Source organism: Pleurodeles waltl, chromosome 3_1 (assembly GCF_031143425.1).
Source record: "Pleurodeles waltl isolate 20211129_DDA chromosome 3_1, aPleWal1.hap1.20221129, whole genome shotgun sequence".
NCBI classification, from domain to species: Eukaryota; Metazoa; Chordata; class Amphibia; order Caudata; family Salamandridae; genus Pleurodeles; species Pleurodeles waltl.
The window spans coordinates 1,788,722,220-1,788,735,030 of record NC_090440.1 but is presented as its reverse complement, the minus strand read 5'-3'; the positions used below and the strand labels follow the sequence as shown (position 1 = coordinate 1,788,735,030).

Sequence of the window (12,811 nt, the reverse complement as noted above, 5' to 3'; positions counted from 1 at the left end):
GCAAGGCCCTGCTCAGGCAGCTGGACAGAGAAGTAATTGGCCCTCATCCTGAGCTGAGTTAGAGAAAGATGACATTCCTGGATGACCCATAAGCTGTATAACGGTGCCTTTGTAACCTACTGGATCATTCTTTTCATACAAGTTACAGTGTACATTGGTATGACCCTGGTATCTGTGGGCCCTGCGATACCTGAGTTGCGCCCTAGGCCATCCATTCCCTTTGACATTTAATGAAGTGTCTCAACAGTGAAAAGACAGTAAGCAGACTTACTATCCCTCACATATGTACACCCATCTCATGAGGCCCACTCCAGGTCACCACTCACTCTGCATAGTTCCTTCTGGGCCCGGCTAACTAAGTGCAGTTCTTGGGCTACAGATGCCAGGAATCCTCCCTGTGCAGCCCTCACACGTGTTATCAGCCCAGAGCCTCCTACTCTTGCTACGCCACCGCAGCCTTCCCTTTGCAAGGCGGCACCGGCGGTAAAAACGCGCAGTCCATTTTACCATGAGTTTACTTTGAGGGAGTCCCCAACTACGAGGCTCCCTCACAGTAAAAGGTCAAAAAACAGATGATCGAAAAGCAAAAAATCAGGGTGAACCAGATAGTCAGAACCGTCCTCTCACACACATACACAATTTTATACATGTATACACTCCACATAATGTGGATGGAACATCTGTCAATGTTTGGTGGCTCCCCCACAATCCCCCAAACTCTAGATCAGGACCTGTGTCATGTCACAGCATGAAAAAATGAGCTGAGACGCTAAATTGGTACTACCAATGAAGTGTTAGAAGGGCCATAGCAATGGCCAATATAAAGTCTGAGCTCTAACTCTGTAAATGAGTCCCTTTTTTATTCGATTTATATACAGTTATCTCACACAAATATCCCACAGATCTTCAAGGATCTACTGGTCATGGTTCAAACCCAACTGTAGAAGGTTCAGTGGTATTGATCTAGGTCCGTTTGATCATTTGCTCTTTAGGGAATGTTATTCTTACGTCATGAACATTAGGTTTACAATTATTTTTTGTAGAGGTTGCATTGCAGTCTCTTTTTTTTTTTTTAGGTAACGTCCCTGCAGAGCCACTACCTTGAACTAAACCTTACATTACACACTAAACCACTCAGATGTAAGACTGCCCACTTCACCTGCTGCAGCTTGTGAAGTGGAAGCTTGGGCAAATGGAAAGGGGTAGGGTGACTGGCAGGGTTCACTCATGAACTTCGACTTTAAAGTCTATTGAGGTGAATTGAATAAACAGCACACATATTTACAGAATAATTCTCTGTTTATGCAGGGTGTACTAAATGAAATCTGTGATTCAAAGCCGATTGATACTTTTCAGAACATTCCAATTGTTAAGCAATTTTGTAAAACCTTGACACACATTTAATTATTTCTTGAAGCATTTCGGGACCTAACATGTTCCTTCCTCACGACAGTGTGGCCAACAACATGTAGCAAACAAATATATTGCTACAGAAAAGAATTAGTTAAGAACCAAACTTTACTGTTCATAAGTAATCCTGGCATTCGGGCAATTCTTATGGGTAGACAGTTTATAGAAATGCCACTTAAGATTCTGTACGTGTAGTAAAATTAGTAGTACTTCCTCCACCGCATGGAATCTTAATTCTTCCCTGTTCTTAAAATCTCAAATTGGCCACATCAGGACACACCTCATCAAAATGTCTCGCTATGATAAAATTCCAATCTTTATTCTGTATGATGGATTTGCGTTAACCTAATAAGGTTATCATTCTCCTCAATGTATCCCCTAAACAGCCATTTCAAAAGATAAACAATATTGTATGATTCAAAAGATGGGTGCTGTTTCAAAATGATTCACTTTCCTTTCTTGATAAGTTATAATATGGAGTCTCTTAAAAACTACTGCAATTGCAGCAAATTTAACAAGGGTAATGGTTATGTTTTGTTTAGAGAGAGTAGTTGGTATCACATCTTTCTTCCTGTTGAATGCTTTAATCAACACATTCCTCAAATTATTTTTCCGGCCGTATGCCATTAAAGGTTTATCTTCCATGATGTGCTCAGTGCTTGATCACTAATCAAAATTATTCTATTTTTTTCATCACAATCTTTTCGATTTTCCTGATCAATTAGTTTGTTCATTTGTCAGTCATTGTATTCATGTCTTTAACAATTAATGGTGGTTCTTGCCATGAAAAATGTAATATCTTCTGTTTGCCAATATGCCTTCATTATAACATATTTTCACAAAATGTTCAAACATCTCTTTGTTTCCCTTATTTGAATTTTTTCCTCACCCAACATCATTCTCTGAACTCATAGCAACTGACTTTAAGGAAGACCCAAGATTAAGGATTTTGGATAAAAAATCATGGGCTGGAGTAAGCTATTTCAGTGAGGGTCCATAATTTATTTCAAAATGACATCCAGACTGTATTTTATTACTGTGCTTAAAAACTGACTTCTCTTTTTACTTATATTAATGTCAATTTGATGGAGTTGTGGACATTTTATGAATATGTTTCAAACTCTCCCTTCCTGTTTCTTGTCACTTTTCACCTTGAGGAACAAAGATACAATTGAACCAAATCTCAAACTAAAAATATATTAAAGAAACCCACAATCGACACCCTTAACAACCCCGTACAAGGGCTATGGTTGCTGCTGTTCACTCAAAACGACCCTTCATAACCTCTGCCCACTCAGGGGTTGATTTATATGTTGGCGGTAAGGGTATTCCATCACAATGGTGACAGAGTATCTTTACCGCCAACCAAATAGTCTGCCTGCCTGATTGATATGCGGTGGAACATTGGTGTAACCACGGTGGAGACCACTCTGTCTTTGCCACGGTTGCACCCCTCCAATGGCCCAACAGTGTAAGGGACGTCAGAGATTGACCTCCATAGGACAGACTGATCAGTTTTTACTGGAAGTCACCGCCAGGAAAACCGTGGAGGTAAGGGGCAGTGAAAACTATTTAATGCCCCTCCTTGCAACAGGAGATAACTCCCACGGTGAGGTGGGCATTTTATTTTTGTTTTCAAAAAGCAAATCCCACTTCGGGACAAAAATAGGTTTGATGGATGGCTCCGTCATATTGACAAAGCTGTGCGCCAAATGTAAAAAAAACATTGACAAGCAGTTCCTGCCAATGCTTCAGAAATGGCCACTGGTTTGGTGGTAATTTCTAAATTTCGCCAGCAGGAACTCTGTCAAGGTGCCAGAATATTTTACTCCATCGCCCTGACTGACTTACCTCCCCTTCCCCCACAAAAAAAGAAATCGGGCTGTAAGACCCCACGAAAAGACACGAGGTAGGAGGTGCTACCAGTATTTACTTGTTCCCAAAAATATCTACTTTGCCTTTTACGAATCACTGAAAAATGATAGAAACTTGATTCAAGTAAATAAGAACAGTTCAAAGTATAACATCAAGAGCGGGAGAAAACACACACGCTTGGACTATTGCACTTGCATCCATGTTGCTCTTCCTAAAAAAGCAGTGATAAGACTGCAGTAGGTTTTAAACTTGGCTGCTCGTTTTTTATGTGGTTTGAGAATGTTAGATTCGGTGTCGGGCTGTTTAAAGATTGCATTATCTTGGAATACATTTAGTATGTACTGCCCTAAAGTCAACCTTCGCTCCTTCTGTCTTTTTCTTTTTGTGTCCCCTCCTACATGTAACTCCTTGCCACTGAAGAAGAGTGTGACATTTCTTTGGTGAGCCGCTGTTGGTAAAACCTGTTCTGTAGCGCTTCGAGACCCCATAGTCAGGAGTAGGTTTGCATTTCACAAATATCTAGTAAGAATACGGTAGAATGGAAAAATATGGACTTACCCACTGGGACCAGGTCTTGGTACTGCGTCCTGCTGACTGTATTGAATGTGCTGGAAGGCCTGGGCAGGACAGGGGGCCCCGAATGGCGCGCGTCTTCCCCTACCTAGAGGCAAAACAGGGCAAATAATCAGGATCCACATGCAAGGCTACGTGCTCATATCTGAACGTTTCCGTGTTTCAAATACGTTGACATCTATTACTTATTTCTTCTGTTTGGTCAATTGTAATTTAATATGCACATTTTGTTAAACCATTTGTATTATCATATCATTTCTATGTCAACGCAAATGTTCTTTAACTGCATGTCACAATTATAGCCACAATTATTTTCAGGCCAGGTTGCAGCACAGAGGATAATTTTATGAGAGAGTGCCATCTGCTGGTAACATTGTATTACTGCAGTTTATTAGCATCAATTTCAACTTCACCAAGAAATGTTTTTTTTCTGCATTTAGCACACGCTTAATAAATGCTATAATCAGATAAAAACTAAGCGAGAGATGCTTAAATAATACGTTTTCAGGTCATTAAAACATGTTGGTACTAACACTATGCCCAGCGTAAATCATACAAATAGACTTGATTGAAGTCTTGAAAAAAAAAGGTGACTGTACGTAGTCATTCGTTCAGAAAGATAGTAATGTGTGTTGACAATAGGAGACCACTCTGTCATATGTATTTATGGAAAGATACAAAATAGAGTGCATCTATATATATACTTTCTATTTTGTAGGGGATGTGGCGTAACAGCCAGAGCTGACAACCTTGGCACTGTGGCATCAGGTTCGAGTCACGGCATCTGCTCAATATGCAGTGATTCAAGCCAAATAACTTAGGTCCTCCATTACGAGTATGGAGGGATTGGGACCGCATCCTCGGTGGTTCAACCGCCAGATTATGAGGATGGCGGTTGGACCGTCACAACTGTCAGGATCTTCGATTCTGCAGCAGTAGGGAAAGTCGTGGTCAGTCGCTGCTATGCCAAAGCCGGCACTGCCATGCTGATCACGACCTGCCTTCCCCTGAACTTTTCATGGCAGTGACCCCGCCATGAAAATCTAGGCAGAAGGGCAGTGAAATGGCTCCATACAAGGCCCCAGGGCGACTTTCCACACTGGGCAGTGTTGCTGGGGGTACATGTTGTGTCTTCCTATGCCTGCACTGTCGGTGCACGCTTTTGCCATGCACAACATTGTGTATGGCGACAGTGTGCCCGAGGTGCATCTGGAGCTGCACTGTGGTGGGATATGATTTAGGCATGCTGCTGCAGTTACACTCCAGCAGACACTACTGCCAGTGTCATAATATGGCAGTGAGGAGGCTGCTGGTTTGGTGACGTCCTCCCGACCACTGTATTGGCGGTCTGACAGTCGAACCAACGAGATCATAATCAGGCCCTTCATTTCGCCCCGTGTCTGCAAAAAAAGAAAGAAAAGAAAACATTTCCGATCCCACTGTAAATAGGGTGACCACCCGTCCGTAAATTTCACGGACGGTCCGTAATTTCGCCCTGCTGTCCGTTGTCCGTGATGAAAGCTTTAATGGACGGCATTTGTCCGTAATTTAAGCCTTTCACCTAAAAGGCAACGGAGGCAGGGCAAAATTACAGGCAGAGGAGTTTCCCCAGCTGGGCTGGAAGGCAGGGGGTCTCCTGTGCTCTGAGGGAGGGAGGGGCAGACAGATAAGAAAAGGCCTTCTTGCCAGGGGGTCTCCTTCCCTAAAGACATGCAAATGTGGGCAACTGGTAAATCTGCAAATACGAAGGGGCTTGAAAACCTGCATTGACTTTACTAAAAGGAGTCACTTGAAGTTTTCTGGTGGCAAAGATATTTCTTTCAGAGAGGTATTGTAATGGTGTTCCAAGGTGAGCTGTGGAGTGTGTGGTTTTAATGGAGTGTTATCATTTTTTTTATCACTAGGTTTAAACTGTATATTATTCAAATCTTTATTTGAGAAAAACTTTTTTTTCATTTAACCAAAATGTATTTGCGCATTTTGTAGCAGCCTTTATTATGATGTAATTGTTTTTTTCACAGTTCTTTCAGGTACCTCGGTACCTCATAGTACTAACAAACATTGGCAAAGCCAATAGGTCTCATCTACGAAAGAGTTATTGGCTTTGCTAATGTGTTTTAGCCATTAGCCATGTTATACACCAGAGTAGCTGCTGGTGGAGTGGAGTAGAGTAGCATAGGAGCAGTGGCTTAGTGCCCAGTGGTGCAAAGTACAGTGCAGTGGGGTACAGTGAAGTTGTTTAGAGTGCGTTAGCGTAGAGTGCAGTGGTTTAGAGTGCAGTGGCATGGGACAGAGTAGAGTGGCATAGAGTGCAGTGGAGTAGAGTGGCATACAATAGAGTAGCAGAGAGAGCAGTAGTGTAGAGTGGTGCAGTGGCATAGTTTGCAGATTAGACTCACATTGCAGGGAGTGCAGTGGTGTAGTGTAGTGTGGTGCAGAGTAGGGCAAAGTGCTGTAGAGTGGAGTGATGCAGAGTAGAGTGGCATAGAGTGCAGTGGCATAGAATGCAGTAGTACATAGTACATTGGTGTATAGTACGGTGGTGGAGAGTGCAACACTGCAGAGTAGAGTGTCAGTGCAGTGATGTAGAGTGGAGTAGAGTGGCACAGAGCAGTGGCGTAGAGTACAGTGGTACAGAGTAGAGGGCAGTGGCGTACAGTGCAGTTGTTTAGAGTGCATTGGCGCAGAGTGCAGTGGCATAGAGCGGCATGGGGCAGAGTTACATAGAGTGCAGTGGAGTAGAGTGGCATACAATAGAGTAGCAGAGAGTGCAGTAATGCAGAGTGGTGCAGTGTCATAGAGTGCAGAGTAGACTCGTGGCATAGAGTGTAGTGGTGCAGAGTGGATTATTGTAGAGTGGTGTAGAGTATAGTGCCTAGAGTGCAGTGGCATAGAGTAGAGTGGTGTAGAGTGCAGAGTTGCAGAGTAGAGTGTCAGTGCAGTTGTGTAGAGTGGTACAGAGAACAGTGGCATAGAGTACAGTGGTGCAGAGTAAAGGGCAGTGCAGTTGTTTAGAGTGCACTGGTGTAGAGTGCAGTTGCATAGAGTGGCATTGGGCAGAGTAGAGTGGCATAGAATGCAGTGGAATAGAGTATATTGGTGCAAAATGCAGTAGAACAGGGCAGAGTGGTGTAGAGTATAGTGGCGGCCAGAGCAGTGTTGCAGAGTGTCAGCTTGCAGTGGTGTAGAGTGCACTGAACTAGAGTGCAGTGGTCAGAGTGGTATAGAGTACAGTGGAGTAGAATAGATTGTTTCAGAGTAGAGTGCAGTTGCATAGAGTGGAGAGGTGCAGGGTAGAGTGCAGTGGCATAGAATGCAGTGGCACAGAGTGCAGTGGCATAAAGTAGATTATTTCACAGTAGAGTGAGGTAGCTTAGAGTGGAGAAGTGCAGGTTAGAGTGGAGTTGCATAAAGTGGCATAGAGTGTGATGGCATAGAGTAAAGTAGTGTAGAGTGCCGTGGCATAGAGTGCAGAGGTGCATAGTAGATTAGAATGATGTACAGTGTTTTGATGTAGAGTGCAGGGGCATAGAGTTGAGTGTTACAGAGTAAAGTGCATTAGCATAGAGTGTATTAGCTTAGAGTGCAGTGGCGTACAGTGCAGTGTTGCAGAGTGGCAGAGAGTGGAGTTGTGCGGATTAGATTGGTGTTGCCTAAACTGGAGTGGTATGGCGTGCAGATGAGCAGAACGCAGTGGTGTAGAGAGGCGCAAAGTGCGGTGGCTTAGAGTAGAGTAGTACAGAGTAGAGTAGAGAGGCATAGTGTGAAGTAGCATAGAGAGCAGTGGCATAGTGTGGAGTGGTTCCGAATGGAGAAGAGAACAGTGGGATGGAGTGGCGTAAAGTGGAGTGATACAGAGTAGGGTGCAATTCTGATATATTCTGAAGTCTATTTAAATGTTGTCATGTGATAGAAAAAACTCTTTCCTAACCCCAGTATCCAGCAAGATTGTTGCATAAATCCTCTCACTTTGAAGTCAGAGAAAGGAAAGTAAACACTAAGTTCCCACCGAAGACAGAGCCTGACATATGACTTTGTTCTTTGAATGCACAGCAAATATGATAAGATAAGAACAAGATTTACAGGCCTGTTTACAGAAAGGGAGCACTCGGCAGGATACTGTAAATAAGGTTTTGGCAAGGGAAGGGACGAATTCAAGCTGCATAGCCTAAAACAAATAAAGCCAGCAAATTGAAAGCAACAAATTGTGAGTTACAAACCACAAGGCCAATGGCAAGCAACGGGCAGAATGCATTCACAAGGAAGCACTATGAATTTACTTAAAGTGACAGCTGTGGGATACTTTGTGGGGAAAGTCCAGTATTTTAGTCCATATCTTGCAGAGGTTTGGCTACATCAATCACCCCGGTAGTATGACAAGAAGACCTGGAGTGGTTTCCATGTTGCAGGATAGGTCTGTACATCCATTCTATCAGTTTGCCACCATTTCCTATGGTACAGAGCTTCTGGCACAACTCTTGTAGGGTTAGTGCTAGGTAGCAGACATGAAATAGGGCATTTAATGATTATTTAAGGTGGTTGTAAGTAAGGAGTTGACCGGGGTGAAGATGGTAGTCTGCCACAAGGGTTTGGAAATTTAGTAGCTCACTGTTCAGAAACAAAGTCCCCAATTTTAAGACACCTGCAACATGCCACTGATGGAGTTGCTCTGAGCCCAGCCTTCCTGTGCGAGTGGGAAGGCTTAGCAAAGGTAGTGCAGGAGCTTAGGGTTTCTTCGTGTCAGTGAGTTTACAGGTTCTAGCAAGGCAAGAGAAAGCCATGCATGATAACCCCGGATGGTGATCCATAGAATGGTCAGTAGGAAACGATAAGCAGTGCATTAAGCCTTCCTTAAAAGTCTTTATTGGTAAATCCCATCTCATGCAGGGAGGTGGGCAGAAAGCCAGTGAGCCACCTATTGGACATCTGCAGCTGAATAAAAGCATTCTAAGTCCAGAAGATCTAATCCACCTGCAGTCACAGTCAGCTTTAGAGTGGAAAGAGCTCCCGATGGCGCCGCAGCGACCAAATCAGATGTGTGGCCTGTCTGAAGAAGGAATGAAGGACGAGCAGGGGAAGGTTTGCAAAATAATACTATCATTGGGGTAGCACACCATCTCCGCTAGTGCCACATGGCCTCTACAGAAAGCAGAAGAGAAGACCAAAAAGCAAACTGGGCTTGGAGGGACCGTTCACTCTGCCGAGATTTTCATCCTGGAAATCAGTGTAAGAATGGTAGATATTAATCACTAGGTATCAAAAGGTAACTGGTTCCCAGTTCAATCTGAGATCTAATTGTGTATGAAGGCGAAAACAGTGCCATATGTTAAAGAAACACTAATTACATTTTAAAATTTGTAAATTTTGTTTGTGAAATTACATCCCAAATATTTTGAAGATTCTATGTGTACTTGACACTTAGGGATAACCCAGATCTCTAGTTTGGCTTTTGCTCAATTTCAAAACCATATAAAGACATGGACTAAGCGGGCAATTGCCTTGCACAACCTTGCAAGGGGCCTGGCCCCTGCTCACCCTTCACAAGCACTAACAGCGAACCATTGCACCAGAAGAGTTTGCCAAGGTGGATTGGTGTTGATTGTTCAACCACTTGACAGTGCCCCTTCTGTTTCGCTCCTGTGTGCAGACAACTCCCCAGGTACCCAATACCTTCGAATAGTCTTGGTGGACCGATCTTGTCTGATTTTAGGAATTGTCCCACCTTGTTCTTCTCTTCTTATTTATCCAGTTGTTAGCAACAACCCTTCAAATTACTTGCCGTGGATCTCCCATTTGATCTCGATTTCATCCTACTCTTTTATTATCTTTGATTGGTAGTCCGGGCACCCTTTCTGACATAAATGTAGAGTCCCAAACATACACTCTATTGCAGTGAGACTACAGACAAGTTATGGGTACATCACATCCTGTCATTAGGTGTGAGACCCACACCAACTGCCCTGCCTCTTTAAAAAAAAAAATAGGTTGAAAGTCCATGGGCGGTTGGGGTAAGCCAGATGTTTTTGTTCAATTTGTTTAAACGAGCATAAGGTTAATTACCTTAATGTTTCCCAAACTGTTTGCCAGGGGTTTTGAAATGTTCAGAAACATAATAAAAATGTTGCTGTTACTTTCTCTTCAAGAAAGATCGGGTAGATTTGGGCAGGGGTGATGGCCTTGCCACGAAGGGCATTAATTTACTACTGAACAAGGACGTAATGTGACACCTGAATGTAGCACACCAGGAGGCAATCACAAAAGGTCCACAGTGAATAAATAGTGCTATGTTAAAAAAGAGTACATAAATGCACTGACAACATAGTGAGGCATGGCCTCTCTTGCGTGTGTCTGTAAAACTGACGTTTGTTCTTGAATTTTTGTCCTGAATTTTGACCCTTTGTCCTGAATTTTTGTCCTGAATTTTGACCCTTTGTCCTGAATTTTTTACAGTCCTGTCCAGAATTTGCCTCAATGCCAGGTGGTCACCCTACTGTCAAAACAGAATGAAAATGTCACTTACCTAGTGTACATCTGTTCGTGGCATCGGTCGCTGTAGATTCGCATGTTTTGCATAGCTCGCCATCTGGTGTTGGGTCGGAGTGTTACAAGTTGTTTTTCTTCGAAGAAGTCTTTCGAGTCACGGGACCGAGTGACTCCTCCTTTTGTCTCCATTGCGCATGGGCGTCGACTCCATCTTCGATTGTTTTTCCCCGCAGAGGGTGAGGTAGGAGTTGTATTGTAGTAATAGTGGCCATGCAATAGAGTGACTAAGTATGTACCTATTTAAGGTTAAAATAATATATATACAAATAGTTGAAGGTACCTTCCGAACTGCTACAGGCTCCCGGGGAGGCGGGTGGGCACATGCGCATCTACAGCGACCGATGCCACGAACAGATGTACACTGGGTAAGTGACATTTTCAGTTCGATGGCATCTGTCGCTGTAGATACGCATGTTTTGCATAGACTAGTAAGCAGTTATCTCCCCAAAGCGGTGGCTCAGCCTGTAGGAGTGGGAGTAGTCTGAAACAATGTTCTTAATACGGCTTGACCTACTGTGGCTTGTTGTGCGGATAACACCTCTACACAGTAGTGCTTGGTGAATGTGTGAGGCGTAGACCATGTGGCTGCCTTACATATTTCTTGCATTGGGATGTTTCCTAGAAAGGCCATGGTAGCACCTTTCTTTCTGGTTGAGTGTGCCCTTGGTGTAATGGGCAGTTGTCGTTTAGCTTTAAGGTAGCAGATTTGGATGCATTTAACTATCCATCTGGCTATACCTTGTTTTGATATTGGGTTTCCTGCATGAGGTTTTTGGAATGCAATAAATAGCTGTTTAGTTTTCCTGATGCTCTTTGTTCTGTCAATGTAATACATTAATGCTCTTTTGACATCTAAAGTATGTAGTGCCCTCTCAGCTACGGAATCTGGCTGTGGGAAGAACACTGGAAGTTCCACTGTTTGATTTAGATGGAACGGTGAAATAACTTTTGGTAGAAATTTAGGATTAGTCCTTAGGACAACCTTATTTTTGTGTAGTTGTATAAAAGGTTCTTGTATTGTAAACGCCTGAATCTCGCTTACTCTTCTTAGAGAGGTAATGGCGATGAGAAATGCAACCTTCCATGTTAGGAACTGTATTTCGCAGGAGTGCATGGGTTCAAAAGGTGGACCCATAAGTCTAGTTAAGACAACATTGAGGTTCCATGAAGGAACAGGTGGTGTTCTTGGTGGAATAATTCTTTTAAGGCCCTCCATGAATGCTTTAATGACTGGTATCCTATATAGGGAAGTTGAATAGGTAGGCTGCAGGTATGCAGATATTGCTGCAAGGTGTATTTTAATGGAAGAGAAAGCTAGGTTAGATTTTTGTAAGTGAAGCAAGTAACCCACTACATGTTTTGGGGTTGCGTGTAATGGTTGGATTTGATTAATATGGCAGTAGCAAACAAACCTCTTCCATTTACTGGCATAGCAGTGCCTGGTGGATGGCCTTCTGGCTTGCTTTATGACTTCCATACATTCTTGGGTAAGTTGTAAGTGTCCGAATTCTAGGATTTCAGGAGCCAGATTGCTAGATTCAGCGATGCTGGATCTGGGTGTCTGATCTTTTGGTTGTGTTGTGTTAACAGATCCGGCCTGTTGGGCAGTTTGATGTGGGGTACTACTGATAGGTCTAGCAGCGTTGTGTACCAGGATTGCCTTGCCCAAGTTGGTGCTATTAATATGAGTTTGAGTTTGTTTTGACTGAGTTTGTTTACCAGATAAGGAAGGAGAGGGAGGGGAGGAAAAGCGTAGGCAAATATCCCTGACCAGTTCATCCATAGGGCATTGCCGTGGGACTGCCTGTGTGGGTATCTGGATGCGAAGTTTTGGCATTTTGCGTTCTCTTTTGTCGCAAACAAGTCTATTTGAGGTGTTCCCCAGAGCGTGAAGTAAGTGTTCAGAATTTGGGGGTGAATTTCCCATTCGTGGACCTGTTGGTGATCTTGAGAGAGATTGTCTGCGGGTTGATTCTGAATCCCTGGGATAAATTCTGCTATTAGGCGAATTTTGTTGTGAATTGCCCAACGCCATATCTTTTGTGCCAGCAGGCTCAATTGCGTTGAGTGCGTTCCCCCTTGTTTGTTTAGATAATACATTGTTGTCATGTTGTCTGTTTTGACGAGAATGTATTTGTGAACTATTATTGGTTGAAAAGCCTTTAGTGCTTGAAAAACTGCTAGCAGTTCTAGGTGATTTATATGCAGTTTTGTTTGATGTACGTTCCATTGTCCTTGTATGCTGTGTTGATCGAGGTGTGCTCCCCACCCTGTCATGGAAGCATCTGTTGTTATTACGTATTGTGGCACTGGGTCTTGGAAAGGCCGCCCTTTGTTTAAATTTATATTGTTCCACCATAGAAGCGAGAGGTAAGTTTGGCGGTCTATTAACACCAGATCTAAAAGGTGA

At 43.2% G+C, this 12,811-nt stretch overlaps 1 protein-coding gene across 5 annotated transcripts in view; it reads right to left on the bottom strand.

Annotated features, from left to right (window-relative positions):
* The window catches only part of HECW2 (HECT, C2 and WW domain containing E3 ubiquitin protein ligase 2), a 1,462,881-nt gene that overhangs the window by 261,658 nt on the left and 1,188,412 nt on the right, over positions 1–12,811 (bottom strand). For all 5 annotated transcript variants that reach the window (XM_069225854.1, XM_069225856.1, XM_069225859.1 and 2 more), the window contains one exon: positions 3,844–3,946. In XM_069225854.1, the coding sequence (XP_069081955.1) occupies positions 3,844–3,946 (103 nt within the window). The remainder of the gene's footprint in view (positions 1–3,843; positions 3,947–12,811) is intronic.